This window comes from Pipistrellus hanaki (assembly GCF_964339955.1).
Source record: "Pipistrellus hanaki genome assembly, chromosome: 16".
Classification (NCBI taxonomy): domain Eukaryota; kingdom Metazoa; phylum Chordata; class Mammalia; order Chiroptera; family Vespertilionidae; genus Pipistrellus; species Pipistrellus hanaki.
In genome coordinates this window covers 22746424-22773395 of record NC_140518.1, presented here as the reverse complement: position 1 = coordinate 22773395, position 26972 = coordinate 22746424, and the positions used below count along the sequence as shown (strand labels likewise).

At 60.6% G+C, this 26972-nt stretch overlaps 1 protein-coding gene across 4 annotated transcripts; it reads right to left on the bottom strand.

The window, feature by feature from the left end:
• Positions 1–9: 9 nt before the first annotated feature.
• On the bottom strand, positions 10–26667 carry TSPOAP1 (TSPO associated protein 1). Of its 4 annotated transcripts, none has more exons than XM_084862545.1 (31): positions 25501–26667; positions 24626–24733; positions 24167–24295; positions 23395–23574; positions 22669–22854; positions 21441–21518; positions 21271–21354; positions 20948–21037; positions 20640–20762; positions 20205–20309; positions 18765–18815; positions 18355–18375; positions 17079–17283; positions 16341–16513; positions 14871–14986; positions 14351–14460; positions 11152–11985; positions 10812–10963; positions 10140–10514; positions 9812–10054; positions 9271–9453; positions 7837–8664; positions 7101–7200; positions 6857–6996; positions 5620–5788; positions 4918–4962; positions 4437–4469; positions 4146–4249; positions 3984–4055; positions 3645–3755; positions 10–1178 (listed from the first exon to the last, which is right to left on the bottom strand). In XM_084862545.1, exons 1-31 carry the CDS (start codon positions 25822–25824, stop codon positions 999–1001), a joined length of 5652 nt encoding a protein of 1883 aa, XP_084718671.1. In that variant the 5' UTR covers positions 25825–26667; the 3' UTR covers positions 10–998. The 4 variants fall into 4 exon arrangements, with proteins under 4 accessions (XP_084718671.1, XP_084718672.1, XP_084718674.1 ...); XM_084862546.1 differs by having other exon boundaries at positions 24170–24295; XM_084862548.1 differs by lacking the exons at positions 22669–22854; positions 23395–23574; positions 24167–24295; positions 24626–24733; positions 25501–26667 and adding an exon at positions 23575–23582.
• Between the last annotated feature and the right edge of the window lie 305 nt (positions 26668–26972).

Below are 26972 nucleotides of genomic sequence, written 5' to 3'. Positions count from 1 at the left end.
CAGCGTGGGTTTTGTGAAAATAGACTTTATTATAATAAAATGTCTTTTTAAACAAATACCGCCCGCCATCCCTCACCCCTGGAGACCAAGGCGGGGGTGGGGTTCAGTCAGACAAGCTCCCACCACAGCGACGGAAACATGCAGAGACACTCACCCAGCGGGCGGGTGGGGGGGGGGGTGGATGGTGAGGGCCAGGGTGGGGAGCCCCACCCCACTCTGAACTGGAAATGTATGAAAATAGCTGCATAAATCTGTCCTTTCCCCCAGCCCAGCCCGGGACTCCGACGGGGGCCGGAGGAAAAACGATGCAAAAAGAGAAATTCAATCTGATGAGTAAAATAAGGCAAACCCAACTCCTGCTTGCTGCCTCCGGCCCCCGGGGTCTCTGGGGTTGGGGACACACAGGGGCCAGAGGCTGGGCTGGCAGGGAGGGGTGGAGCACTCTGGGGGTCAGGCCTGCTTTGGCATGGCCTTTCTCCTTCCCGGGCCTGTGCAATGGATGCGAGATGGAGGAAGCTGGACTGAGGCACTGAGTATGTACATATATACACGGCCCGGGGCTCGGGACAATCCAGTGCAAACTTTCCTTCAGGGCAGTGAAGACACGACCGGGAGAGCCCGTGCCATCCCAGGGAACAGGCCCTTCCTCCCCGGGGTCCCCGGTCCTAGGGGCGGGAAGGCCAGAGAAGGGACCGGCGTCCCCTGGTGAGAAACCGGGCATAGGTGGCCGTACTAAGAGTCAAGCCCTGGCTCTGTGGCCACGGTGAGTTACTCCCTCTCTGGGCCTCAGTTTCCCCTCCCGTAAGAGGAAGGTGCCCCTTCTGGATTCACCCTCAAGGACTCCTTCAGCTCCGACCTTCCCCGAGTCTCTGATTCTATTCCAATTACCACAGTGTTAACTCAGAAGAATGGAAGTCCAGAGCTGTCCTCCGGCCGACCCCCAGGACAAGGCCGGGGGTGGAGGCGGGCGGGCGGGGAGGGCAGGATGAGCCGGGGCATCACGCCTTCTTTCCAGAGCCCAGTTTCCTGAGGAGCTGCTTCCCCTTGGATAAGAGGCCCCGCACCTTCTCGCTGGTGCCCTGTGGCCCCCCCAGTCCAATCCTGGGCAGGCTGCCGGGGCCAGGGGCACAGGGCCCACCTGGAGGCACCGGGGGCGCTTGTGTTGAGCCAGCCCAGTCCTGGAATGTGAGAGAAAGGGGACAAGGTCAGGGCCCAACTCCCTGCCCCAATGGGACTCCTGTACCCTACAGCTTCGGGCGCCCAGAACTCCATGTTGCAGAGCCATGGTCAAGAACCAGAGCCCACCCGGCCGGTGTGCCCAGTGGTTAGAGCACCGGCCCATGCACTGGAGGGTTGCGGGTTCGATTCCCAAGAAAGGTCACGTACCTGGGTTGTTGGTTCGGCCCCGGCCCCAATGGGGGCACGTGTGGGAGGCAACCCATCTATGGGTCTCTCTCACATCCATGTTTCTCTTTCTCTCTCCCCGACCCTCCCTCCCCTTTCACTCTCCCTAAAACAAACAAACAACAACACAGAGCCCTACTACCCCGCCTGTCCCACACACAGAGCACAGCGAGGTGAGTGAGCGCAGGGATGCTGAGGGAGCACTGAGCTAGGAGTCTGAGGGGACAGAGGCAAGGGCGGTTCTGCTCCCGTTCACCTGGGCCCTGGGTGAGCCCCTCCCTTTCTCTGGGTGTCTCTGCGGGGTGCTGAGCTGACAGAGCACAAGAGTCCTTGGACCTGACCCTCAGGAGGAGTTCCCCAGTTTCCCCCTTGTCATTCCCTCCCGATGAAGGGAGAGCAGGGACCGGGACCACGCAGAGGCCGCGGTCCCCTCCAGGGGGCAGAGGGCACGCCCTCCAGCCCAGCAGATGCGCTTCCGGGGCCTTCAGGAGGGGAGCAGATCAGAACTCTCCCTGAATGGCCCTGAGAGAGCAGCTGGGAGCCTGACACCAGAGCTATCCGGGCGTCACTCAGCCCCCAGCACAGGGATGGAGGCTGCCCTGGCCCCTCCGTGAGCACCTCTCCCTCGCCGAACCTCCCAGCTCCATCTGCAGCCGGAGTGCTGCCTCTGCCACAGACCCACCCGGTCAGCGCTGTGAGTGGCCTAAGGACAGGAACTGGGCGAACAGAAGAGCGGCCAGGAAGTGTCTCCTAACCCCGCCCCCCACATTCCCAGATTCCCCACCATGACCCCCCGTGCCTGGCACATACCCTGGCACAAGCCAGGTCTTGCCGGCCTGCATGTCCTCCACACACCACTCCCTCAAACCTCCACGTGCTGCCAGAGCCAGACACGGAGCCCAGCCCAGAGGCAAGGAGCTGGGTGCCCCGCCTGGGACCCAGCCCCACCCAGGCCCCGGTGATGGAGCAGCGCCTGCCCACCAGGAGGTCTGCTAGCACCTAAAGGTGACGGACAGCATCTACTGCCAACCAGTTGGGGTTGATGGCTGACCAGTAGGGAAACAGAGGAGTCTCTAAGTGCCTCCCCTCCCCCGAGGAGCGGTGTGGTTCATCATGGACCCCACTGTGTAAACCCCACCCTTTGTCATTCCCCTCAGCAGTGGAAATGGAACGTTGGAAGCAACATCATGCATCTGATCCCCCAACAGGTCATGACGAAAGAGGATGGGGTGGGAGTCCATTATTACTGGTGGCTTTACAGTGTCATCCTTCTGTCACCAGTAATAATCTTAATATTATAATACCGCGGCGCACAGTATCATAATACACTGGTGAGTCATCGTGTGGATGCCATGTAATATTCTATAAGCCGTACGTTATAGAATATCCGAGGAGTCTGCTAATATGGGACCTTACATACTAAGATGACATGTGTTTCTATGGCAGCTGGCACTGGCCAAAGGCAAGGGGAGGGGATGATCCTATGATCTCACAGCAAGGGGTCCCTCTCTCACTCCCGGGAGGAATGCAGAAAAGCCAGGTCAGCTAGGGCATGCGAGACGAAGGAGTACCGTCTGGTGATGGTGATGAGGAGTGGGGGTCACACGGACATAGGGGCCACCCCCTCACTTACATGTTGCTTTCTCTACATATATCTATCTCCATCTAGCACTGGACTCTTCTCTTCCTCGTTCTCTGAAGAACAGGGAACAAAGAGAGGAAAGGGGTTACGGCCGACGGCTTCGCCCAGGCACCAGGCCGCCCGGTCCCAGGGGCTGGTCCGGCTTTGCACCGCCTTTGAAAAACCTGGGTTTTCTGGTTTGGGCCTGGCCTCCTTGCCCTCTCCCTGCCCTGGGAGGCTGGAGCTTGACTGTCCCCCACCCACCCCAGGAGGAGGCACGCTCTAAGAATGAGAACCCTGGAAGCTGCCTGGCTGGGCAACTGGCTTTGAAAGGCTCCGGGCAGACAGGGAGAGCCAGCAGGTGGAACCGGGCCAGAGGTGTGGAGGCTCAGGGGTTCTTACCCACAGGGCCCCTCATCTGCGTCAGCCCGGGGTGCGGGCAGGTGGGCTGGGGGTCACCCCTCTGCTGAAGGGGCGCCTGCTGGAGGGCGCTGGCCTGGCTGGGCTCCTCTGACAGAGCTCAGCAGCTCCAGCCGGGGCGCAGTGCTCACTGATCATCGCCCTCTGCACCCTTCCCACCACACCGCCCTGCCCCCCTCCACACCGGCTCCTCACTGACCTGGCTCTTGGTCGGGGGCGTCCCAGGCCCCCTGTGGGAGCTGCCCGCCTCGGGCCCAGGGCCCTCCAAGAAATTGGACGGAACCAGGCCCCTCTGTCCATTCAGTTCCCCCTGAGGAGGAGATACCGGTGAGATTGAGACTAGGAAACGGGCCTCAGCCACACCCCCTGGACCCGGAAGCCCCCTGAACAGCCTGGGGTCAGCATCTCTGTCGTGGGAGGTGGCTTGTCCATTCCCCCAGGATCGTGCCCTCCCCAGCTCTGGGAGAGCCCTCTCTGCAGGGCTGTGAGGTGGGAATGGCTCCCCCGCCCCCCTGCCCCGCCCCCCCCTTGTTCTCACATAGTAGAAGCCATCATCATCCATGCCCCCGAACACAGTGATGATGTCACCGGCTCGGAAGGGCAGCTCCGCCTGTGGAGAGACCAAGAGACAGGTGTCAGGCCCAGGGAGGCCCTGCCCCCGCCCACCCCCGCTGGCTGGCCTCTCCCTAAAGGTCCTCACCTCCACATCCATGTTGGGGGAGCTCTCCCGAGGGTTGTAGTCAAACGCAGCCACCATGGAGCGGGGGGCTCTCAGGCTGGCAGAGGAGACCAGCAGCGGGGGGGCTGCGAGGGGAGAGGAGAAGACTCGGGACTCTCTCTAGACGCCCCACCCCACCACCACCTCTGCCCTGGAGGTCTGCTGACCCCCTATGCACACCTTCCCCACTCACTGTAGCCTCTGAGCAGAGACCAGAGGGACTGGCTGACCCTACCCCTTCCCCCAGTCTCCCCACACAGGATGGCCCCTCACCTGCACAGCGCTGCACAGGACCTTCTGGCTCAGCTGCAGAGAGAATGTGTGTGTGTGTGTGTGTGTGTGTGTGTGTGTGTGAACCCCGCCCCTCACTCCCCTGCTCCTCCCAAGCAGGGGGTGGGTGGTGCAGGGCAGGCGGGATGCTCAGCCTCACGTCAGGGATGCAGAAGGATGCTCAGAGGGCACATGAGCCCAGCCCTTTGGTGTGGGTCATGAACTGAGGCCCAGGAGGGTCAGTGATTTCCTCCAGGCGGCACAGAATTTACAGTCAGAGGCCTTTGGGGGCAGAGGGCCCGGCAAGCCGCTCCAGGCCCCTGGAGAATGAAGTAAGCTCCCCGAGAAGGGATGGATGGTGTGAAGGTCTGTCCTGATCCCCTTTACCTCCTCCAAACCCCTCATGCATCTCGCCAGAGAGCCAAGCAGGGACCCCATCCCCACTCATCCTCACGGGCCCCAACGGAGGGGGGGTCTCACCCACCTTTCTTGGAGCGGCGGGGCTTGGGGGGAGGCCCAGGTGTCCGGGCTGAGGAGGAAAGAAAGAGATCCAGGAAGGCAAGTAGATGTGAGAGGGAAACTGAGGCAGGGATAGGACAGGGACTCTGGAGTTTCCTCTTGGAGACACACACCAGGGGCCCTGTGCACAAGTCTCTAAAGAGCATTCCTTCCCTAGATGGCTCAGTGGATAGAGCATCGGCCTGCGGACTGAAGGGTCCCAGGTTTGATTCCAGTCAAGAGCACACGCCTGGGTTGCAGGCTTGATCCCCAGCAGGGGGGTGTGCAGGAGGCAGCTGGTCAATGATTCTCTCTCATCACTGATATTTCTATCTCTTTCCCCTCTGAGACCAATAATAAATAAATAAATAAATAAATAAACAAACAAACAAACAAATATATATATGTATGTATTTTTTTTTTTAAAGAGCATTCCTCTCCCATCCCCAATCTCCAGGATCCAAAATACAAAGCCCATCCCCTCTGCAGCAGACCCTGTTCCATGTGGCAAGCTCCACTGGCCTCAGTCTCTGTGAGGCCCCAGTGGCGGTGCTAGACTCTTGAAAAATGAGGCTTCCCACCTCCCCAGACACACAAATGCTCCATCCTCCAGACACATAGAGCTTGGGGGCTGGGGGCATTGGGACCGGGGTGGGGGCCTTGGCGGAGGGACAGCGGCAGGTCATACCTGAGCCCGCAGCGAGAACATCTGGGGACAAATAGCCCCGCTGCAACAGCTGCTGCCTCCCCGCAGGGGAGTCCACAGCCACCTCGGCCACCATGTTGCAGGGGATGTAGCCGGTCCGGCCTCCGCCTTCGCCCCGGTAGAAGCCGTCGGCATCCTTGTCCCCAAACACCTGGAGGCAAAGAGCAGCGGTTTGAAGAGGTTCTTTGTCCCCGGGAGGCCAGCTGAGCTTGATCCCCGTGCCCCAGGCCCCAGCCACGCAGCATTACACCTGGAACTGCAGGACGCTCTGCCTTTTGTGGCTGAGGAACACGAAATAGGGGGAAAGGGCCAAGAATAAGGGTCAGAGAGAGGATAGAAAATAGCCTTTTCTGAATTATTGTCACCCACTATCTGCGTGCCCATTCCCCTGGCCCTACCTCAGACTAGATCTCCCCAACCTCAGAGCAAGAGCAAAAGCCTTCAGTAAATACTTGGGAGCATAATAAACGTTGTGATGCTGCCCGGCCGATGTGGCTCAGTGGTTGAGCGCCGACCTATGAACCAGGAGGTCATGGTTTGATTCCCAGTCAGGGCACAAGCCTTGGTTTCTGGCTCTATCTCCACTGTGTGTGTGTGGGGGGGGGGGGGGCGTGGGGGGTGCAGGAGGTAACCGACCAATGATTCTTATCTTTAATGTTTCTGTCTCTCATCTCCCTTCTTCTCTGAAATCAATACAAATAAATATGAGAGGCCTGGTGCATGAATTCGTGCATGGGTGGGGTCCAGCCAGCCTGGCCAGGGGGAGGGGACATGGGCGGTTGGCCGGCCTGCCTGCTGGTCAAACTCCTGGTCGAATGGGACAATTTGCATATTAGCCTTTTGTTATATAGGATATACACTGAGCGGCCAGATTATTATGTGTTCCGAGAGCATAATAATCTGGCCACTCGGTGTGTGTATTTTTTTTTAAAGTGGTGATGTTAACAGCGGTAGTTCTATTGGGCTATGTGCCAGGCAGTTTAAGTACCCTGTGTGAATTGAATCATTTAAACCTCAAAAGAGCCCTGTGAGGTAGTCATTAACATTGTCGCCATTTTACCAATGAGAAAAGGCGCCCGGAAGAGTTCACCTATTCAAGGTTACACAGCCAGAGTGACAACCCCACTTCCCGTGGCTCTGAGAGCTGTGTTCTGGCCCGCGCATGCTTACAGCTCCGCACAGTCAAGGAGGGAGGCGGGAGGACCAGACAGTGCGTCACCTTCAGGATCTGGCCTTCCTGGAAGGGGAGCTCCTCTTCCCCAGCATCCGGGTTGGGTGACATGGACACGGGGTCATAGTCAAACAGAGCCACAAAGACCCTGACAGGCAGCACGTCTTCCGGGGGGCTCCTCGGAGGGGCTGTGGGAAGTGGGGGAGGAAGAGAGAGCGATGATAATGAGCTCTGGCCAAGAGGTTAGTTAAGGCCCCCCACACCTCGCTCAGCGCCCCCATCGGGTGCTCACCCAGCTCAGTGGTGTCTGGCCTGGGGGCTCGGGCCCCTCTCCGCAGGGGGCCCCTCTGCCCAGACCTGTCCTGCCCTCTGGGCTGCCCAATCTCTGTTGCCTGCAAAGAGGGGGCAACAGAGGGCAGAACTGTCACACCATCCGTCCGGCGGGCACCCCAAGAGGGGTAGAACCCCGCACGTGCCCCCCAGCTCTGCCCCGTCAGCAAAAGCAGCACAGCAGAGCAGGGACACCACATTCCTCTCCTGCAGTCTCGGTCCAACCTCTCTGGAGACTTCAGACACCCCCATGGGGGGCGGGAGGGCAGGCGGGGAGCCCCAGCTCCAGCCACCCGGGTAGCTGTGTGCAGTGGAGGGGACTAGGGTGAGATCTGAGAGCCGGCCCAGGAGAAACTGAGAGGAGGGCCTCTTCCCAGCGTCAGAACTGGGTGACGCTGGACATCACAGTCTGTGTCCTAAGCAGAGGAAGGGGCCGCCCTGCCCGAAGGCAGGGGGCTGGCTGGCGGCAATTGGTGACATTTGATAACAACAGAATATGGTGCATCCCAGTTCCGATCAGCAGAAGCAGCAAAGCAGTGGAATGTGGGTGGGAAGAGACAGATGAGGGAGCCCGGAGGCCCGGCCCCACCTCTGCTGATGAAAGCGGCAGCGTGGAATGGGAGTGGCTGGTGGGCAGCAAGCAGAGCCACCGGGCGGCAGCAGGCAGGGGGCTGCCAGGGCGGGGAGTGGGCACGGACCCGGGAGGCTGGCTCCTTGGCTCTGCCCGTCGCGCTGCAGCCTCTCCGCTCTGGCTCCCCTCTCTCCCAGGCCGGGGGGCGTGGGTAGGGGTTGGGGCCTGAGTTGGCCTTCAGAGTGCCCCTGGACCTTCCTAGGGGCGCCGTGCCCCAGGCCTCCCCGTCTCTGAGGGAGCAGGAGCTGCTGATGCTGACACCCCCGCCGTCTGCCTCCTGCTCATCCTCAGAATCATATTCGATGCTGATTTCCAAGCACTTGGGGGAGAGGCAGCTGGCCAGGACAGATTCCGACGTCCGGCCGTGAGGGGACCTCTGGGAAGGGGCTGGCCGCCCCCTCCCACCGGCCTCTCCCACAGGTGGGCCACCCCTGTCCCGGGTGGGGCCGGGTAGTCCCGCGGCCTGGGTCCCGCCGTTGCTGAGAAGGCGGCTGCAGTGTTCTCGGGGGTCTGGGGACTGCCTGCAGTTTGGGGGCTCCTCGATAGAGCCACTTCCTCTCCCCCAGCTGCTTCCACCAGCTAGCCCCGGCATGTCCTCCGGGGGGGCCCCGGCACTGGAGGGCCCAGGAGGCAAGGGACATGGTCCAGGTCCTTGAGGATGACTGCTGTCGCCACCCAGCTCCAGCAATGGGGGCTCCGGCGGGCGGCGGGCTTGGAAAGAAGGGCCTGTCCCAGGCTTCGCCTCTTCCTCCTCCTCCTCCTCCTCCTCCTCCTCCTCCTCCTCCTCCGGGATGCTAAAAAGCTTCTTGCTGCAGAACTGCTGGAGGGGCAGCTCCAGGATCTGCTCCAAGATCTCCTCGTCACTGTCAGTCTCAGAGAAGGGCTGGGGCTGGGGCTGGAGGATGGAGGATGGAGGATGGGAGATGGGGAGGGCAAAATGGGGGAGGAGGGCAGCAGGGAAGGGAGGTCCATGGGAAAAAGAAAAAGCTGTGACCTTTGCCCTCGGATGAGTGCAGGGGTTACAGGTAACCTCACAGCCCTCCCTCAGCTTCCTCCAGGAGGAAGGACCAGAGAGAGGGCGGCCCGGAGGCACATGGTGTGTCCAGGACAGAGCCAGAGAGAATGCGGGGACACACTCAGGATAAGGCTGCACCGATGCTCGGGGCCCTGAGTGCCAGGAGCAGGCCCTGCTGTAACAGCAGAGAGGACTGTGGCTCCTTCCCCGGTGGCTCCCAGCACAAGGGTCTCAGAAGGCCCGGGTGCTGCATCTGGCGGGTTGAAGCCAGAGCAGGTGCAGCCAAGAGCTCCTCATCCTCCCCTTTCTTCCCAGGAGGGCAGAGGTCAACCCTGAGCCACTTCCTGTCTGGGGCTCAGGACCGGGCCCAGCCCACACACCTAGGTTGCTGGCACTCACTGGTGGCTGGAGCAGCTGCTGACACATGGGGTGGAGACCCCTGGCACCCGAGGTCTAGGGCCCACCAGCCCCTCCTCACCCCATTACCTTGGGCCCATTCTCCCTGATGCTGATGCCAGCAACCTGCTTCTGGAAAGAGCAAGCCCTGGAAGCCAGCTCCTGCTCCTCCTCTTCTTCCTCCTCCTCTTGGATGTCTGACAGGTCTGAGTTTCGGCCATGGTCCCCAAGGGAGTTCACCAGACGCACCCCGAGCTCTGCCATGTCTTCCTCCTGCAAGAGGTGAGACAGAGGAGGAGACGGGGAGGGCAGAGAAGGGGGAGGGCAGAGAAGGACTCGGGGTGGGGCACTCTGGCAGGGTCCCGCCCCAGCCCGAATGAAGCCAGAACGAAAGGAACGCCTTGGCAGAGGGAGAGGGTCGTGTCCCAAATGGCCCCACGAGGGGGTGGAGGAGAAGGATGGGAGCCAAAGAGAAAGAGACATCTGGGAAGATAACGTGGCCAAGAAACAGACAGATACACAGCACAGGTCGGAGCAGAGGACCAGCCGAGAAGGCCACGCTTTGGCTGATAGGAGGCAAGGAGGCAGGCCCGATTCTTGGAGGTGGCAGCGTATGTCCCCAACCTCTTACCTCCGCCCTGGGCCTCAGCCCAGCAGCCCCTGCGTCTCCTCCGAGGCTGGCCTCAGCACAGGGCACCTGCAGGGCCGGGGCCCCCTCCGGGGGGCAGGGTGCCAGGCAGGCCTCCCCCGCGGTCCGCTCAGCCTGGTCCCGGGCCAGTGAGGAAGCCGCAGGGCCAGGAGCTCTCTCCCCCACGGCTGGCTCTCCGGCCCTCCTGTCATCGGAGGTGCCCGGCACAGCGGCCCCAGCCTCCTCCTGGAAGGGAAGGCACTGAGAAAGGGCCCAAGCCCTGGCCCTTGTCCCAGCCTCCACCTGCGCCCACCCCTGCCCAGGAGGGTACCTGGGCGCCAGGTGCTGCGGGCTCCTCTCGGGATCCTCTTGTCTCTCTGGGAGGGCTCGCTGCGGGAACTCCATGGGGCTCTCTCGTTCCATGGGGCTCGAGGCATCGGAAGGGAGAGCAGGGGTCCCCAGGAGCCGGGGAGGCTGGAGCAAGGGGCAGCCTGGCCTCTGAGCCTGGCCGTGGTGAGGGGCAGAGGACCCCAGCTGGCAGGCAGGCCGCAGCCAGGGCGGGGGCCACGGGAGCCGGAATGGAGTCGGCCGACTCGCCGTGGGGCGACATGGTGCGCACGGCCACCTCGCTGCACACCTGCAGCAGCTGCAGCTGGGACACCTCCACCAGCACGCTGCCCGCCGTGGGGGAGGCCACCTCCATGATCTGCAGGGCGGAGGGAGCACAGGAGGGGAGAGGGAAGCTGGGATGACCACGTGTGAGGACACGACGACGACGGTGGCTCGCACTGGCCTCATTGAATCTGCCTGCCACGGTGCTAGAATGGTGTTCTGAGTCCACAGTTACCAAAGCCCATGTTCTTAACTAATCTGCTGCCTAGTGCCCACAGGCCAGGGGCTGGGCATCGCTGTGCCAGGCTGGGAGACTAGGCCTGTGAGCATGGCAAGGAGAGTCCCACCTCCTGCCCCTAGGGAACAAATGGACAGAGTCCCCGGGCCGTACCTTCTGCCCGTCCGCATAAATGGCATAGCCTGTGACCCGGACGCCATTGGAGGTCCCAGCGGCATCGATGGTGACGGGGAGCCAGCTGATGATCAAGATGCCAGGAGAGGGCCCTGGCTCAATCTGCACATCCAGGGGGGCATCGGGGGGGCCTGGGGGAAAGAAAGGGACACGAGACCCAGTGATGCAGGACACTCACTGCCGGAGGCACCGCCCACTTTGCCGCTTCCCTGGACATTCTCATAATGACAGCCTCTCCTTCCACAACCCCTCCCGCCCCCCCGCCCCCACGGCCCGGCCTTCTGGGCGTCACAGACAGCCAATGCCCACGCCGGCCTACCTGCCGGGAGTGTCGTGAACTGCAGGGCGGCGGTCCGCTGCTCCGGCCTCTCCCAGCCTGGTTCGCAGGGTCCTCCCGGGAGGAGCTGAGCCTCCACTCGGGCCTGATAGAGCGTTCCCGGCCGCAGGTTGCAGAAGGTGGCCCAGTAGGTGCTGGGGCGGGCAGGGGGGCATTCTTCCCCGTTGAGGTAGATGGCGTGAGCCAGGTTGCTATTGCCGGGCACCCAGGTGATCTCGGCGGAAGTGGCTGTCACTCGGTGGACCCGTAGCTGGCTGGGGACCACCCCGGCCCTGGCCCCCACGGCCAAGCAGCAGCGCAGAGGGTCCGAGCTGCCCCGTCCGGTCAGGGCCTGGACAGAGACGCGGAGCGGCCCGGCCCGCAGGTCCAGGTTCTCAAGCACGGCCTTGGGGGGCGCCCCGGGTCCCAGGGCCTGACGCAGCTCCCCGTTCACGCAGATCTGGTAGCCGTGCAGCTCCACCGGCTCAGGAGGCGGCTCCCAGGCCAGCACCACGCTGTGGGCCAGCTGCCTGAGGACGACCAGGCGGCGGGGGTAAGGCACAGCAGGGGCCTCGCCCAGGCCTTCGGGCGAGGGGCTCAGACTGAGCTCGTCCTCTGCGGTCTCCTCCTCTGATCGGGGCTGGCTGCGTCCCCCGACGCTCTGGCCCCCGCTGCTGCTGCCACCTCCGCCGCCGCCGCTCAGGAAACTGAGTTCGGGGCCTGAACTGTGGGACAGATCGGCCAGCTCCGAAGGGAGGGAGGTCAGGAGGTCGTCGTCAGACACGCGCTCTACAAAATTGGAAGGAACCAGGCCCCTTCGGCCGTCCATGAGCTCCCCTGGCGGAGGGCGGGCGGGGTAGGGAAAGGCAGAGAGGAGGAGGCAGAGAAAATGCGGTCCAATGAGTGCATTTTACAATGGCGAGTGGGTGATCTTAAGCATTTGATTCACATCGAGGTTTGCCTGTCAGCACTTTTAAAAGACAAGAGCAGTCGAGCCCAAACCGGTTTGGCTCAGTGGATAGAGTGTCAGCCTGAGGACTGAAGGGTCCCAGGTTCGATTCTGGTCAAGGGCATGTACCTTGGTTGCAGGCACATCCCCAGTAGGGGAGTGCAAGAGGCAGCCACTCAATGATTCTCTCTCATCGATGTTTCTAACTCTATCTCTCTCCCTTCCTCTCTGTAAAAAATCAATAAAATATATTAAAAAATAAAAAATAAAAGTCAAGAGCAGTCGAGACCTAGATTAGGGAGTTACTGCTCATTCTCCTAAGTGTGATCCCAGTATTGCGGTGGTATAGCACAGGGCTCCTTATTTTTAATGTGCGCGTGAGTCATCTGGAAATGCAGATTCTAATTCTGGTGGGTCTGGGTGAAGCTGAGAGGCTGCATTTCTAACTAGCCCGGAGGTGACACCGATGCTACAAGGATGCACGCGAATGTCCGTGCCCTGGGGAGCTGCATGAAGTATGTCCCCGGTGGGATTAGAAGCAGGCCCGGTCTGGGAGCATGACTGGCGGTCAGTCTAGGCAGCGACCCAAGGTCAGTTCTGTTGCCTGTGCCCGCTCCCCTGAACACCTGGCCGCAGAGAATTGTAACGTGCTGCTGTGTGTTTGAGGGACGCCAAGGGAGGAAGAAAGTGGGCATGCAGCATTTCACGCCAGCTAATCTGAGAGAAGGAAACATCCCCGGGGAGCAGTGGCTGCTGTGCCTCAGTGGGAGGCAGGGGCAGCAGAGGGTGCTTATAGGGCCTGCGAGTTTCCCCAACACCTTCCCTTTCCCTCAGGCTAGGAGACAAAAAAAAAAAAAAAAAAAAAAAAAGGCAAGGAAACATGAAGAAGAAACAATAGGGACATTATAAATAAGTTACTGTTAGCACTGTAGTGGGTGGAATAGGGGCCTCCAAACATAGGTCCCTGTCCTAATCCCTGGATCCGATGAATGTGACCTGATTTTGGAAAAGAAAAAAAAAAAAAAATCTTTGCCCATGTAATTAACTAAGGGGCTCGAGATGAGGTCGTGCCAGGTTACCTGGGTGGGCCCTAAATCCAACGACAGTAAGAGACGCACAGAGAGAGATACTGAGAGAAACGGAGGAGGCAATGCGATGACAGATGCAGCCACAAGCCAGAGCACACCTGGAACCATCCCCTCGAGCCTCCAGAGGGCGTGTGGGCCTGCCAACACCTTAACTGCAAACGCCTGGCCCCCAGAGACGAGAGAATACATTTCTGTTGTTACAAGCCACCCAGTTGGGGGTGATTGGTGATGGCAGCCCTTGGAAATTAACAGAAGCCCTGATATGACGTGAAGATAGGAGCCTTCATCCTAAGCAGGTCCGCAGCCCCGAAAGGCTGGTGCTGGAGTCAGGCACATGCTCCAGGGCTGGTACCACCGAGAGCAGTCCAGGTGGGACCAGGTGCAGCTGAACCAGTCACTTAGCTCAAGTTTGGTGGGGAATATGGATGGCATCCTGCATCCAGCCATCTCCATGCCTTTAATTCTATCCCAGGCTGTATAATTCAGATTCTAGAAATTTGTGGTTGGTTGATATTTATGTTTTTGCTGCCCTCCCACCCCCCAATCCCTCAAAAAATAAAAGGTGTCAGCTTTGTGTTTTGTTTTTTTTCATAACAAAAAACCTGGTGCCAGGCCAGGAACACCCTATGGAGCCTCTTTTGCAGGCCCTGCCCTGTTACCCAGTCTCAGTGATGGAACATCTGCCTCAATTGCCTGGTCTCCCCCCCTGGAGAACTGCTCTGGAGCCCACCCCCTGCCTGGGCCCTGACACCTGCAACCTACTTGCTAACACCCTTTCCTGGGCTCTGGACCCTGATTCCTCCTCCCTACACCCAACTGGAGTCCAGCATCAGATCTGTGCTACATGTCTGACCTCGATGCCACTACTGTTAACCACTGCCATGCTCTGTCTGCCAGCACAAAAGTGAATTCAGTCAAAACCCTGTGTCACTATCAGCTGCACTGTGCGAGGCCTTGTCCTGACCTGCAGTCAGGCCGGCGGCCCCCTTTCCCCACAGGCTTCCTTTCCCATCCCCCACAGGCTGCCAGGTCGCTGCTGCCTTGTAGGTGAGTCTGAAAAGTTACGGTGGGCTGGCATGCTGGGGAGAGGGTATGGGTGGGTGGAGGTCTTTGGGAAGAAGAGCTTCAAAGCAGAGGGATGGACAGAATGACCCCACCTTCCTACCTTCAAAAAAGCCATCCTCATCCATGTTGCCATAGATGTAGATATACTCGCCAGCAGTGAGTGGAAGTTCTGCCTCTGGATTCTCATTGGGGCCGTCGAATGGGTTGTAGCTGTTGGAGGAGGCACAGAGGAGGAGGAGGAGGAGGAGGAGGAGGAGGAGGAGGAGGAGGAGGAGGAGGAGGAGGAAGAGGAAGAGGAGGAGGAGGAAAAGAAGAAGGAGAAGGGGGGAAGAGAGAGAAGGGGAGGAGGGGGAGGTTGGAGGAGGATTGTGACCTACATCCTACCTTCATGTCTCATTTCCTCTCCCCACTGCCTAGGCCTTTATGGAGACTCGGTTGTCCACCTTTAGCCAAAGAGAATGCTCTCTGCACCCACCTTGGCCCAACTAGGTTCAGAGGACATGTTCACCTGGGATTCCTGTACCAACCCCATCTTCCCCAGATGCCTCTGTCTTCTCCAGGCCCCTTCCTCCCGCCCACCCCGCAGGCTGAGGGGACAGGGAGCAGGGTGAGAGGCCCACCTATAGCGTGCTAGGAAGACCTGGATCCTGGCTCCTCCCCGGCTGCCCTCGGGAGCTGCTGGGAGCAGGGAGACGGTGTCTGCCTCCAGCTCCTCCACCTCACTGGCTGTGTCCACCTGGGGGGAAACAGGAAGGGCCAGTCCTCTCCATGGCCCAGGGTTTCCAGGCTGAGCCAGAGGAGGACCCGCTGAGAAGGGAAAGATTAGTACAAGACCCATAGCAGCGGCCCCGCTGTTTTCTAAATCAGCTCCTGAGCCAGCTGATCCTAGCAAAGCCCCGCTGCTGCAGAGAGAGGCAGTGGGGGTAACCTGGAGCCCTCCTGGAGCCCTGGCCTCTACTGCACCAGGAACTGACCACTCTCCCCATCGGAGAGGGGGCCGGCCACACTGCTATGGGTGGGTGTCCAATGGCAGTGATCTCCGTAAGGTAAAAACACAGCAAAGCACTCGAGCTATAAAGAGGTGAAGGCAAAGAGGCAAAAGGACAAAGAAGCCCTAGCCGGTGTGGCTCAGTGGATAGAGCATCAGTCTGCGGACTGAAGGGTCCCAGGTTCGATTCCAGCCAAGGGCACAGGCCTGGGTTGTAGGCTCGATCCCCAGTAGGGGGCATGCAGGAGGCCAACCAATGATTCTCTCTCATCACCGATGTTTCTCTCTCTCTCTCTCTCTCTCCTTTCTCTTCTCTCTCTCTCCTTTCCTCTCTGAAATCAATAAAAATACATATATATATATATATATATATATATATATATATATAATTTTTTAAAGGTGGGGGGCCCCACAAAGAAGTCCCTTTGTCCCTTTGTGAGAAGTGTCCTGAGCACTGAGCATCGACATCTAGCACCACTGCTCTGTCCCACAAGGGGGCAGTAGAGTCGGGAGTGATCCCCAAGAACTCGGTGATAATGACAGCTGCCACATTTAAGTATTTAGCGTGTGCTCTGCACTGAGGAAGCAGTTCCCTTACATTTTTTTATTTAATCCTCACAACAAACTTACAAGGCAGGTTTAATCAGCTCCAAAATCCAAACAAGGAAACCAAGTCCCAGGGAGGGTCTTGCTAAGACAACACTGGGATCTGAGTCCCGGAACCTGTGCTCTTTCTCGCATGCCCATCACTTCAGCTGCAGCCACTCTCATTATGTGGAACCCGGCGCCATGGCATCTTCCTCCGGCCAGCCCAGGGCTTCCCCAGGGCTTCTCTGAGCCCCGGAGGGGCGGGGCCGGGTGGCTCCAACGTAGGGCCTTCAGGGGGGCCCTGGAGACCAGCATGGCTCCTCCTTGAGCTCCCTGCGGACCAGGAGGAATCTACGGGTCCTTCTCTCCCAAGGCCTGGCTCCTCCTCCCAGGGTGGGAACCCCTCATAGGCCAGCGGTCACCCAACTTCTGGGGACTCCACCGAGGTCAGGGCCACCTCCCCTACCACTTTGCCGAGGCAGAGCCAGCACCCGGGCCCCTCCCCTGCACTGACCTCAGGCGTAGGGCATGACTTTGGGCTGTTGTGGATGGACTCAGAGTGAGAGGAGTTGGAGAGAGACTCTGCCTTCCTGGCTGTCCTCCGGGGGCCCCCGGCAGGGGTGGCGGGGGCAGGCTCAGAAGACTTTGGGGTGCAGCGTCCTGGGGAGCCCGGCAGGAGGTCAGAGTCTAAAGGACAGATGGCACATGGGTGGGGGTGGGGTCTGTGGGCTGAAGAAGGACCAGGGACCAAGGTCGAGCTGCTTGGATGATGGGGGTCAGGCCCGCCATAGCTGGGTTTCCTTACAAGAAGGGAAATATTTAGGAAAACTTACTGAGTAGAGGTAGGGGAACGTTATGTATATTATTTCGCATGAGCCTCAGAGAAGCTTGATAAGATGCTCTGCGTTTTTCCTTTTCCATCACTTAGGAAACCGGGGCCCCGTGGATTAGCAGCAAGCTCAAAACTACATGGACTACTGGGCGAACAGAGCTGGGACCATCAGGTCTGATGCCCAACTCCTTACAAGCCCACCCTGCCTGCCATTGAGTTCTAGAGCCCAACCACGGACACAGAGGTCTTACTGGAGGGAAGGAGCAGTGGCCTGAGACACCTGGGCCACTCCAGGCCTGGCTCTAACATGCTGTGTGACTTCGGGTGACTTGCTAGCCTTCTCTGACCTTGAACTTTCTTCTCTTTACAAATCCCCAAGCCTGGGGATTCCAGGCTCATGGCCCTGGGAGTCTACCTTACCTTTGGGGCCAGATCCCCGGCAGGGCTGGGGGTTGGAGCAGCAGCAGGGGGGTGGTGGGCGATCCCCAAGGGCACTGCAGCCCAGGGCTGAGGTGAGCAGATCCAGGGGGCCGGGGTGCAGGCGGAAGGCCTGGAGTTCCTGTGCCAAGAGGCTGAAGCGTTCTGTTTGGCTGCGGCACTGCTCCTCGAGCTCTCGAACCCGGACCTGAACCAAGACCCACCATGAGTCACCAGGCCCAGCAAAGCTGCCCGGTCCCAACCTGTGCCATCTCCACGTAGCCGCACAGAGGGCATCAGACCACATGGCCCAGCCCCTAGGCCTGGGTATCAATCCCGGGCCTGGCTGCCCCATTGCCCTTAGTAGTGTCTAAGCTCAGGGGAAAGTGCGGGAGCTGTGGCACATCACATGACTCTCCCCCAGAGCAGAGCTGGGCCTGCTTCACGCTCAGCACACCCTCTCGCCCCAGGCAGTGGCACTTCCTGCTTCTGGCTGCTTTCTAGGCCAAAAGCTCCCATCCCATCACTACCACCAGCATCAGCTCAGGAGTTTTCCTGGCTCCGCCGCTTGTCACCCTCCCACAGTCAGTGACCCAAATCCCTGCCCCCGGAGAGGTCCCCAGAGAGACCACACACAGGAGCGAGGGACATCTTGTGACAAGAACGAGCCAGTTCTCAAGACCTCTTCATCAGGTATCTCGAGACTCTCAGCCTAAGGGGCCCTCCTCTGGCCAACAGCAAGAGGATTATGGGTTAGCCGAAACCAGTTTGGCGGAATGAAAGGTCCCGAGTTCGATTCCGGTCAAGGGCATGTACCTTGGCTGCGGGCACATCCCCAGTAGGAGGTATGTAAGAGGCAGCTGATCGATGATTCTCTCTCATCGATGTTTCTAACTATCGCTCTCTCTTCCTCTCTGTAAAAAATCAATATATATATATATATATATATATATATATATATATATATATATATATATATATATTTTTTTTTTTTTTTTTTTTTTAAGAGGATTATGGGTTAGGCTGATGCTGGACTTCCTCTTGGGCTCAGTGGCTAGGCTTTAGAGGAGGGAAGGCCCCACGTCTGCCAGGTGTAGCAGCAGGTCTGGGACAAGGAGATGGCCCGCATGTCCTGTGGGAACCCCAGCCCATCCACAGCCTCCCGGGTCTGCTCCCAGTCACTCCATGCTCTGTGGGACATGGGAGCTGGGACCACGTGGACCTGAGGGAGGAGCTGCAGCTCAGTGGGCCAGGGAGGTGGGAGATTGGGAGGCGTTACCTGCATGGAATCCAGGGTGGACTGTGGCAGGAAAGAAAAGCACAGAGGAGAGATTAGATCCTGAGACTGTGGGTCATCACCCAGAGAGGAAGAGGGAGAGACAGGGGCCCGTGTGGACACCCTCTGGCCAGCTCCCTGGACTGACGGAGCAGTTCCTAAACCGAAGGCTATTTCAAGGTGAAAGCATCCTGGGCGGGGGTTGGGGGGTGAGGGTGGTAATGAGACTCCTGCCACCACACTCTGCCTGGTTGTGCCCTAGCCTGAGAAACAGGCCAATGGTAGAAGGGCACTAGAGTATTTAAGGGGCCTTCCTGCAACCCCACACCCCACACAGTCCACTCTAGCTCTCTCTTAACTTCCCCTGCCTCCCTGCAAGCTGGTATTGCTGGTGGCCCCCTCCAGGGACTTACCTCCAGCAGCTGCATGGCCCCTTCATGTTCCCTCTTAGCTTCCGCCTGGGCCTACAGGTGGGAGGAGGCAAAATGCTGGAGGGGAAGGATGAGGAATGGGGGTGGGATAGAGGGAGATGCAAAGGAGGGTAGGCAGGGAGGATGGAGGGCAGAAAGAGGGGGAAGGAGAGGGAGAGGCAGAAAGAACGGGGGAGGGGGGGCTGAGGGTTCCTCCCTTCCAGACTCCTACCCCTGAACCATACCTTAGGCCAGAAGGCAATAAGGCCAAGGAGAGGCGGCCCTGATGCCGTCTCTCTCTTTCCAGGGCATCCACCCTCCAGGTTCCCTCCAGTCTCCCTGGGAGCACCTTCTCAGTCTCTTTCCCCTGCTCCCCTTTGGAATGCTGGGGTGCTCCTGAGCCCACTTTATACTCGTTACTCTCTCCCAAGAGGCCCTTCTCCTCAAATGACTAGACTCGCCGATGAGGGAGTCTACAAACCCAATACCCAGAGCATACCTGCCAGACCAACTGGCCCGTGACTCCAGACTCATTGACCCAACTGTCTATGAGCATCTCCATGTGAGTGTGTGACACACAACCCAAACTCAGCCGAGGCAGAACTCAGGACCCGGGCTCCCTGCCGCTCAGGTCCCGGGGCGTGAACGCCCACCCTTTGTCAGGGTTTGCTCAGCAAACGGGTAACAGAGTGGGGACTGTCACTGTATGCCTGGAACCCGTGGAGTCTTATCTGTTTTATCTCCAAAATACACTTCAAATGCATCCACTTGTTCCCACCTTCACTGCCTGTTCGTTCCCTAGTCTAGACGGCCACCATCTCCCACCCCTGCAACAGCCCCTGCTGCGTGCCCACTCCCCCGGCCCACCTTCCATGGCGCCGCTCATGTCGCCGTCTAAAACGATGACATCAGATCGGGCTGCTCCCTACTGGGGACCTTTCGATAGCTTCTAACCGCTTGGAGAGCAACATATCCGAACTCCTTCATCTGTCTTTCATGCTCAGGGTGGCCTGCCTCCTGCCTGCCCCCGTGGTTTTGTCCCTCCAACTACATTCTAGCCACTCTGGTCTGGATGCCAACCTCTTTCCCACAGCAGGGCATTGGCGCCTCTAGTCCCTTGTGACCGGGAGTGCTCTCCAGCTGGCTCCCTTGTGACCTGGAGGTGTGAAAACCTCCCCTGCTGACCTAAAGTGGTCTCTCGGTGACTGGGTAACATAGCCCTCTCCTCCATAACCCTATCCCCGGCCCCCACTGCGATCACCTCAGTCACAGGCCAGCTTCTCTGCTGATGGGTCAGGGACATGGTCTTTGCCCACTGTCCCCCAGCCCCTGGCACATGGTGGGGGTTCGGTAAATGCTTGTTGGGTGAGTGGATGACTAGGCTGAGGTGCATCAGCCTCCCCCTCCTCCAGCGTCCCTGCCCTCTGGACAGCCTGCCCCCACCTGCTGCAGCCTCCGGACCTCCTCCTGCTTCTCCTGAAGGCTGAGCTGAGCCTGCTCATGCTCCACCTCCAGCTGCTGCCGCCGCTGGGCCACCTCCCGCATGTGCTGGAACACAAGACCCGGTGTCAAGGCCCGAGGCGCACCATATCTGAAAAGATCTAAGGTGAGGGAGGCTCAGATAACGGGTGTCCCAGACACCCGTTACGGCCACACAAGGAGAGTGGCTAGCAGCTCCAAGAGGGGAGTGGAGGCTAAAAATCTGGAATTATCTATATATATAAAAGCCTAAGCCACCGAACAACTGAACAACAGGTCAAACAGTCACTGGCCTCAGACCCCAGTGTCCCCACCAAGGGCACATGGCACTGCCCCACGTTTCTCTCTGTGCCAGGTACCAATACTCCGCCCTCCTCCCCACCAACACAGCCCTCTCACCTTCAGCACCTGCTCCAGGCTCTCCAGCTTGCTCTGCAGGCCCTGGCTCTTGCGAAGGGCCAAGTCCCTCTCCTGTGTCACCCCCAGGAGCTGGTCCCTCAGCTCCGCATTCTCCCACTCCACCTGGAGGGGGGGGGGGGAGCAGCAGGGAGCTGGGTGTGTGAGCCTCGTCCGCCAGCCCCTTCCCCAGGGAGAGCAGCACCCTTCCGACCCCAGCCCCGTCTGAGGTGTGGAGGAGACGGCCCCTTGCTGGGGACCAGGGCCCGAGCAGGATCCCAAACCACACAGCACCTGTGTGGACTGGCTACCTGGTCCTTCTCCGTGGCTCTCCCACTGAGCCGGGAGTTCTCGTCCACGAGGCGGGCATTCTCATTCTGGGCTTCTCTCAGCTGCAATTCCTGAGAGACCGGAGGAGCTCTGGGGAGGAAGCCTGGCACCATATTCCTCCTCTCCCCACCCAGAGGACCCTGCCCTCCCCCACCCGGTGCCTGCATCAGCCAGGAAAGGCCGCAGCCCAGGGGAAGCGTGCTCCTCAGGGCAAGAGGGATAAAAGCGGAGCGGAGAGAGAGCCCACCCCCTGGCTGGCCTGGGAGGCGGGGGAGCTGGCCTGTGGAAGCCCCGCAGAGCTCACCAGCTCCTCACATCGCCTCTGCTTTTTCCGGGCTTCCTGCTCCAGGCTCTGGCATTTCTTCCGCTTCTTGCTAAGCTCTGACTCCTGCGGGGTCAGAACCGAGGGCTCCTCGTGTGGGAAGGCAGCGCTGCCCACAGCAGGCCTCCTCCAGCCCTGGCCCCGGGACTTACCAGCTGCTGCACCCTCTGCGGCTTCTCTGGCTCCCCTAGGACCACGGGTGGCTTTTCCACATCCTCCCGGGGAGTAGCCTGGAAATGCCCAAGGGCACGGGACTGGCACCCGAGAACAGGGCCCCCAGGCAGCCTGCTCCCAGCCCAGCCTGTCCCTGGGAGGTCCCCACCTCGTCTCACAGTCAGCCAAGAGGTCTCTGTCCAGGAGGAGGAGGGTGGGTGCTCCCTCCCCATCCCATCCCATCACCTCCACCTGATGTGAGTTCTCTGGCTCCTTCACCAGGGAGCACAGAGATGGGTCCCTTATCCAGGCCAAAGCTTTCCCTTTTTAGCTCCTTCCAGCGGCAGCCCTGCTCTGCACTCAATAACTGCCCCGGTGTCCTTCTATGCCTGGCAGAGAACGAGGCGGCCGCCTGGGTCCCTGGGGGCGTGGTATCCCCAGAGCCAGGGGTTCTGGACAACCCAAATCTGGGCTTGGCCTGCCTTAGAGCAATGCAAAACCCGGCCAGGCCCTTCTGCAGCTTCCCCAAGCCCACCCTGTGGCCACCTCCCCTCTATCTGTGCAAACTCTAGAGATAGAGTTTGGATGCATCTCCCTCCCTGGGCCAGGCAGAGGAGCAGAATCTAGCAAGAAGCACCCTGCACCAGAGGGAGGTGGACCTAAGGGCCACCCAAGGAGAGAGGATGGAGAGGAGCCAGACTTCCAAGTTGGGGGGGAAGGGGGGAGGCTGGGGCGGTCCCTCGCCTGCGCCACAGGGGCTGAGCCCCGCGCCCAGGGTGGGTCGCCCGTACCTGGAGCCGGGGCGGACGCTGCCCCGAGTCCCCGGGGCGGGCCTGGCGGGCCAGGCAGGCGCTGAAGGGGGCGTCCCCGCGCAACGGGAGGCGGCGGGAGGCGGCGGCGCAGACGGAGCCCCGGGCGGCTGCCACGGCAACCGGGGATTTGCGGCCAGGCCGTACCACTGGCGGCGCGGGGGCGGCGGGGCGGGGCGGGCGCCTGCGGAGGGCGGACCTCGAACTCCCGGGGAGAGGGGGGAGGGAGGGCGCAGGTACGAGTGCCGGGAAGCCGGACCGGGACCCCACCTCTGGGTGTCAGGAAAGGTTCCCCCAGCCCTTGGGGTGCACACGCCGCCACCGGATCCTCGGGGCTCTGAGCGCGTTTCGGGAGGAGATCCCGGCGGCCCCCCACCCCCCTCCAGCTACACACACCTGCCCGGGCGCCGGCGCTCACCTCTCCCGGGGCCCTGGGGGTGGGCGCTCCTGCTCGGACCCGGACCGTGGGGCCCGGGGGCCGGAACGGCGGGGCCGGTTCCTGCTGGTTGCGCAGGGCGATCTGCCTCTGCAGCCGCAGCACCTCCCGCTGGGACTCGCGAAGCAGCCGGTCGAAGTCCCTCCAGTGGAGCCACTGGGGACCCTCCTGGGTTGGGGCACAGGGAGGGAGATTAGGCCTAAACCCCTGCCCGCCTCCTCCCTCAGCTGGTCCCCTTGCCAGAGGGGCTCGGGTGCGCGGGAACGTGCACATCCTCCCATGCATGCACGCTAGAGCATGCCTTGGTCATAGGTGCGTGCGAATAGCACTTGCTAGCCGGCGTGCGGACGTACAGGGACCCGTTTACTGGGCACTCGCCGTGTGCCCGGCGCTGTGCTGAACGCCTTGTGAGCATCACTTGACGAAAGTGTGAGCTATGTGTGGATTCATACACCCAAACCCACTGGCATGCAGCCTGGAGCCTGGAGCACAGAAACACCCAGGTCTGGGACTTATGGCCCCGCCCCCTTCAGCACAGGCTTCTCCCCCCTCCCACCTGGGCCGTTGCCAGGGGAACCTACTCCCCAGCAGCCTCCACCTTCCCGCCTCATTTGCATCTCATTTACATCTCCGTGCACATCCCACAAGCCGGGCAGGCGGCTCTGGGTAGGACGGAGCTGGATGAGGGTGACCAGGGCCTCCTCGCACCTTGCCCGCCAGGGTGAGCCTGGCCTGCAGCTCCCTGCACTCCCGCTGCAGAGCAGCGATCTGCTTGTCCTTGGCCAGCAGGGCGCTGGCTGTCTCACTGAGGTCCCGGGTTCGCTGGCGGGCCAGGGCCTTTCGGCACAACTCCAAACTGGGCCCTGGTCGGGGCACAGGGGCACTCACCTGGCCAGAGGAGGGGTAAGGCCAATGGTCATCTGAGGGCTAGGGCACTGCTCCCACTTCTCAGCTCCTCCCCTAGGAGGGGTTAGGCTGAAAAACCTACAAGTGTGGCCTCTTGCTTTTACCCTGTCTGCGGCGGCAGGGCACCAAGAGCCTCATGTGACCCCAGCAATCCTCAAGCAGGACTGACAGAGTTAACGTCACATCCTGGTTTAAGCTCAGAGGATGCTGCTAATTTAGGGCTGCCACTGTGATGGGTCTCCGTCCCTGCCCCCACAGGCTCCGTACCCAGAGATGAGCTCAGCGGGGAGACGGTAGCCAGCACCAGCACGTGGTGATCCAGGATCCTGCTCCCTGCCTGCTCAGGCACTCCCCGCCCGGCCCTTCCCTCCCTCCTGTGGCCCCAGAAATCCTCAGCCTCCTCGCCTGGCCGGCATTTGCCCTCCAACACTTTGTCCCCCCTGAGTTCCTGCTCCCCTGGGTGCTCAGAGCCCGTGACTCCTAAACCCCACCCCCTCAGGCCCAGCCCTGACTTCCCTCTTCCCTGGTCACACAGCCTTCATCCTGCAGCCTCCGTCCGGCCTCCCAGCCTCACCACCTTCAGGTTAGTCTCCTGCAGCTTCCGGGCCCGCTCCTCCAGGCGCTTGGCAATGACCGCCAGCTCGGCGTTCTTTCGCTTCAGCCTCCGCACCTTCTCCTCCGTCTCTGGAAAGCTGCTCTTCCTCTGGACAAGGGGTCAGCCAGAACAGGGCATGTGGGAAGCACCCCCCGCGGACCCAACCCTAACTGCCCAGGCCCTGGGCGAGAGCCCTGGGCTCACAGTGGAGTCCTCAGCAACTCCAGATAAGGGCTCAAGCTCTCCGGGTCAGGGATCATGTGACCTCCATGCGGCCCCCATTGCGGGATTATATATATATATATATATATATATATATATATATATATATATATATATATATATATATATATATATATATTGAGGAGGGCACCGAGGCAGAGGGGCAGAGTGCCTGCGTCTGCCTCCCCCCAGCTCCAGCCAGGACCCAGGACTCACCAGCCTCTGGTTTTCCTCTTTGAGGATGGCACAGTGCTGCCGCAGCTCCCTCAGGGCCCGCAGCAGCTCCAGGCTGGGCCTGTCCCCGAAGCCCATGCTCAGCTTGCCCTGGCACGGGAAAGGACAGGGCACGGGGCCTCAGGAACCCACCGGACTTGTCAGAACTCTCCCACCATGGCCCCAGGCGGCACAGAGACAGGAAGGTTCTCCCCCACACCCCAGGCTTTCAGAGTCCGCTCGGGAGGTCCAGGAGGACGGGCTATCTAGCCTCCCTGCCCGCACTGGCACCCCCAACCCTGGGACCCTGCCTGGTAGCCCCCAGTTCTTCCCATCCCTGCTCATCTCCTCCTGGGGAATGCCAGCCCGAGTTCCCATGCCCACCCCTCCCGGCTCCATGGTCCCTGGGTCCCCTCCCCCAGAGTCCCACTCCCTCCATCTCACACCCACCCCTAGCCTTGTCCTCCCTGGCTCAGCCCAACTCCGAGCGCCCTCCCCTGAATCTGCTTTCTCTCCACTCTCATTCCACCATAGAGCTCCACATACCCCAGTGTCCTCCAGCCCCCAAGATCAGAGACTCGGGGAGGAGGAGACACAGACAGACAGACCATCAGAGAGAGAGATTAACAGAGGAAGAGAGAAGGGGGTGGGTAAGGGCAGGGCCAAATGTAGACAGACAGAGAGTCAGAAGGACAGACAGATGGCAAGAAATGGAGCCACTGAGATTCCTGTCCAAAGATGGGAGGACAGACAGTCACAGAATTGGAAGCCACAGACAGAGACAGACCAGGAGAGGAGAGGTGGGCTGCGGGGTTGCGTATCATGCCCATGAGGAGAGGCCCCCACCCCTCAGACCAAGCCCTCCGCCGCTCCCTTACCTCTGCCTCCACCTCCTCGTCCTCCAGCCCTGGGCAGCTGGGTCTGGAGCTCGCTGCTTGCTGCCCCAAGCTGGGCAGCCCCGTTTCTGTACCTTCAGGGTCCATGTCCTCCACAGGCCCAGGGCTCCAGCCTCCCTCGGGCTCGGAGCTCTCCAGAGGCCTCGGTTCTCCAACCTGCAGAGCTGCCGGAACGTCGGCAATGCTCGGGGCTGCCCCTCCAGGTTCGCCCTCCTGTCCCGGAATCCAGCTCTGCCAGGCAGGCTGTGCCCATGGCTCCATAGCTCCGGGGTCCCCCGGCCGCAGGAGGGGCGTCAGTTGCTCCATGGTACTGCCAAGGGGCCCCAGGACTCGGGCTGGGGGACATCACCCAGCCAAGTGGAAGGGCTGGCAAGGGTCATGCCAGACCAAACCCTCTCCTCTCTGAGCTCTTGGCTTCACCGGGGCTGCATCCAAGGCTGGTCGAGTCCTTCCTCACCCACAACGCAGGCTGCGGGAGTCGGGATCGCCAGAGCCGGAGCTGGGCTTGTGTGAGCTGTGTCTGTCTGTGGCTGTGTATGTGCAAGCGTGTCCCTGTGAGGGCTGGGAGAATGTGCAGAAGCCTCCGACAGCAGAGCCTGGGTGAGAGTGTGCGTGTGTCTCCAGGGCTGCCTGTCCAGGTCGGCACTGCCTTGTGTGTGTGTTTGCAGGATGGTATCCCCACTTGTGTGTGTTGGAGGATAAGCGGTTCTGTGTGTCCCTGCCTGTGCCTGTTTCAGAGTTACCAGTTGTTTCTCTGTGTGTGTGTGGGTGTCTGTATTGCAGGGCTGTGGCAGTATGATGCTGTCACTGCTTGTATCCGAGCATCTCAGTGCTGTGCTGCTGTGTGCATCCGTGTCGTTGTGTGTCCATCAGCGTCTGAGAGTCTGGCCATCCGTCACGACCCCTCAGCCAGCTTGGGGTCCGCAGGCTGCTGGGGGGTGGTCCCCAAAGGTCCGTGGTGGTCCTTTATCTCCGGCTCCTCTCTCCGCTGCTGCTCGCTAGCTTGGATAGCTTGCTGAGCAGCCCGGCTGGTCCTAAGGAGGCCTGGGTCGGTGGGCTGCTCGCCTCATAGTCTCTACCCCTGCTGGCCTCGGCTCTGGGAACTGCAGGGGTCCCCCACAGCCCCGGAACCCCGAGATGATGGGCGCCGAGAAGGCTGAGCCTTAGAATCTAGGGGGTGAGCAGGGAAGAGCCAGCCGTCCCCTCCCCTCCCCCTCCCCTCCCGCCCACCAATAGGAAGTCGGCTGCCGGTTTCCATGGTGACGGCGCTGGACTGGTGGGCTGGACCGGCAGATAGGGTCGGGACAGAGAGAAGGGCAGGTTCCTCACGGGATCCCAGCATCATGCCCCCCACATGTGACTTCCCACCGCACCCCCATACGTTCCGGGGTACACAGGCAAGGGGGGCTGCAGTGGGTCTTTCCCACATCGGCCCCAGCCCAAGAGGACGGAGA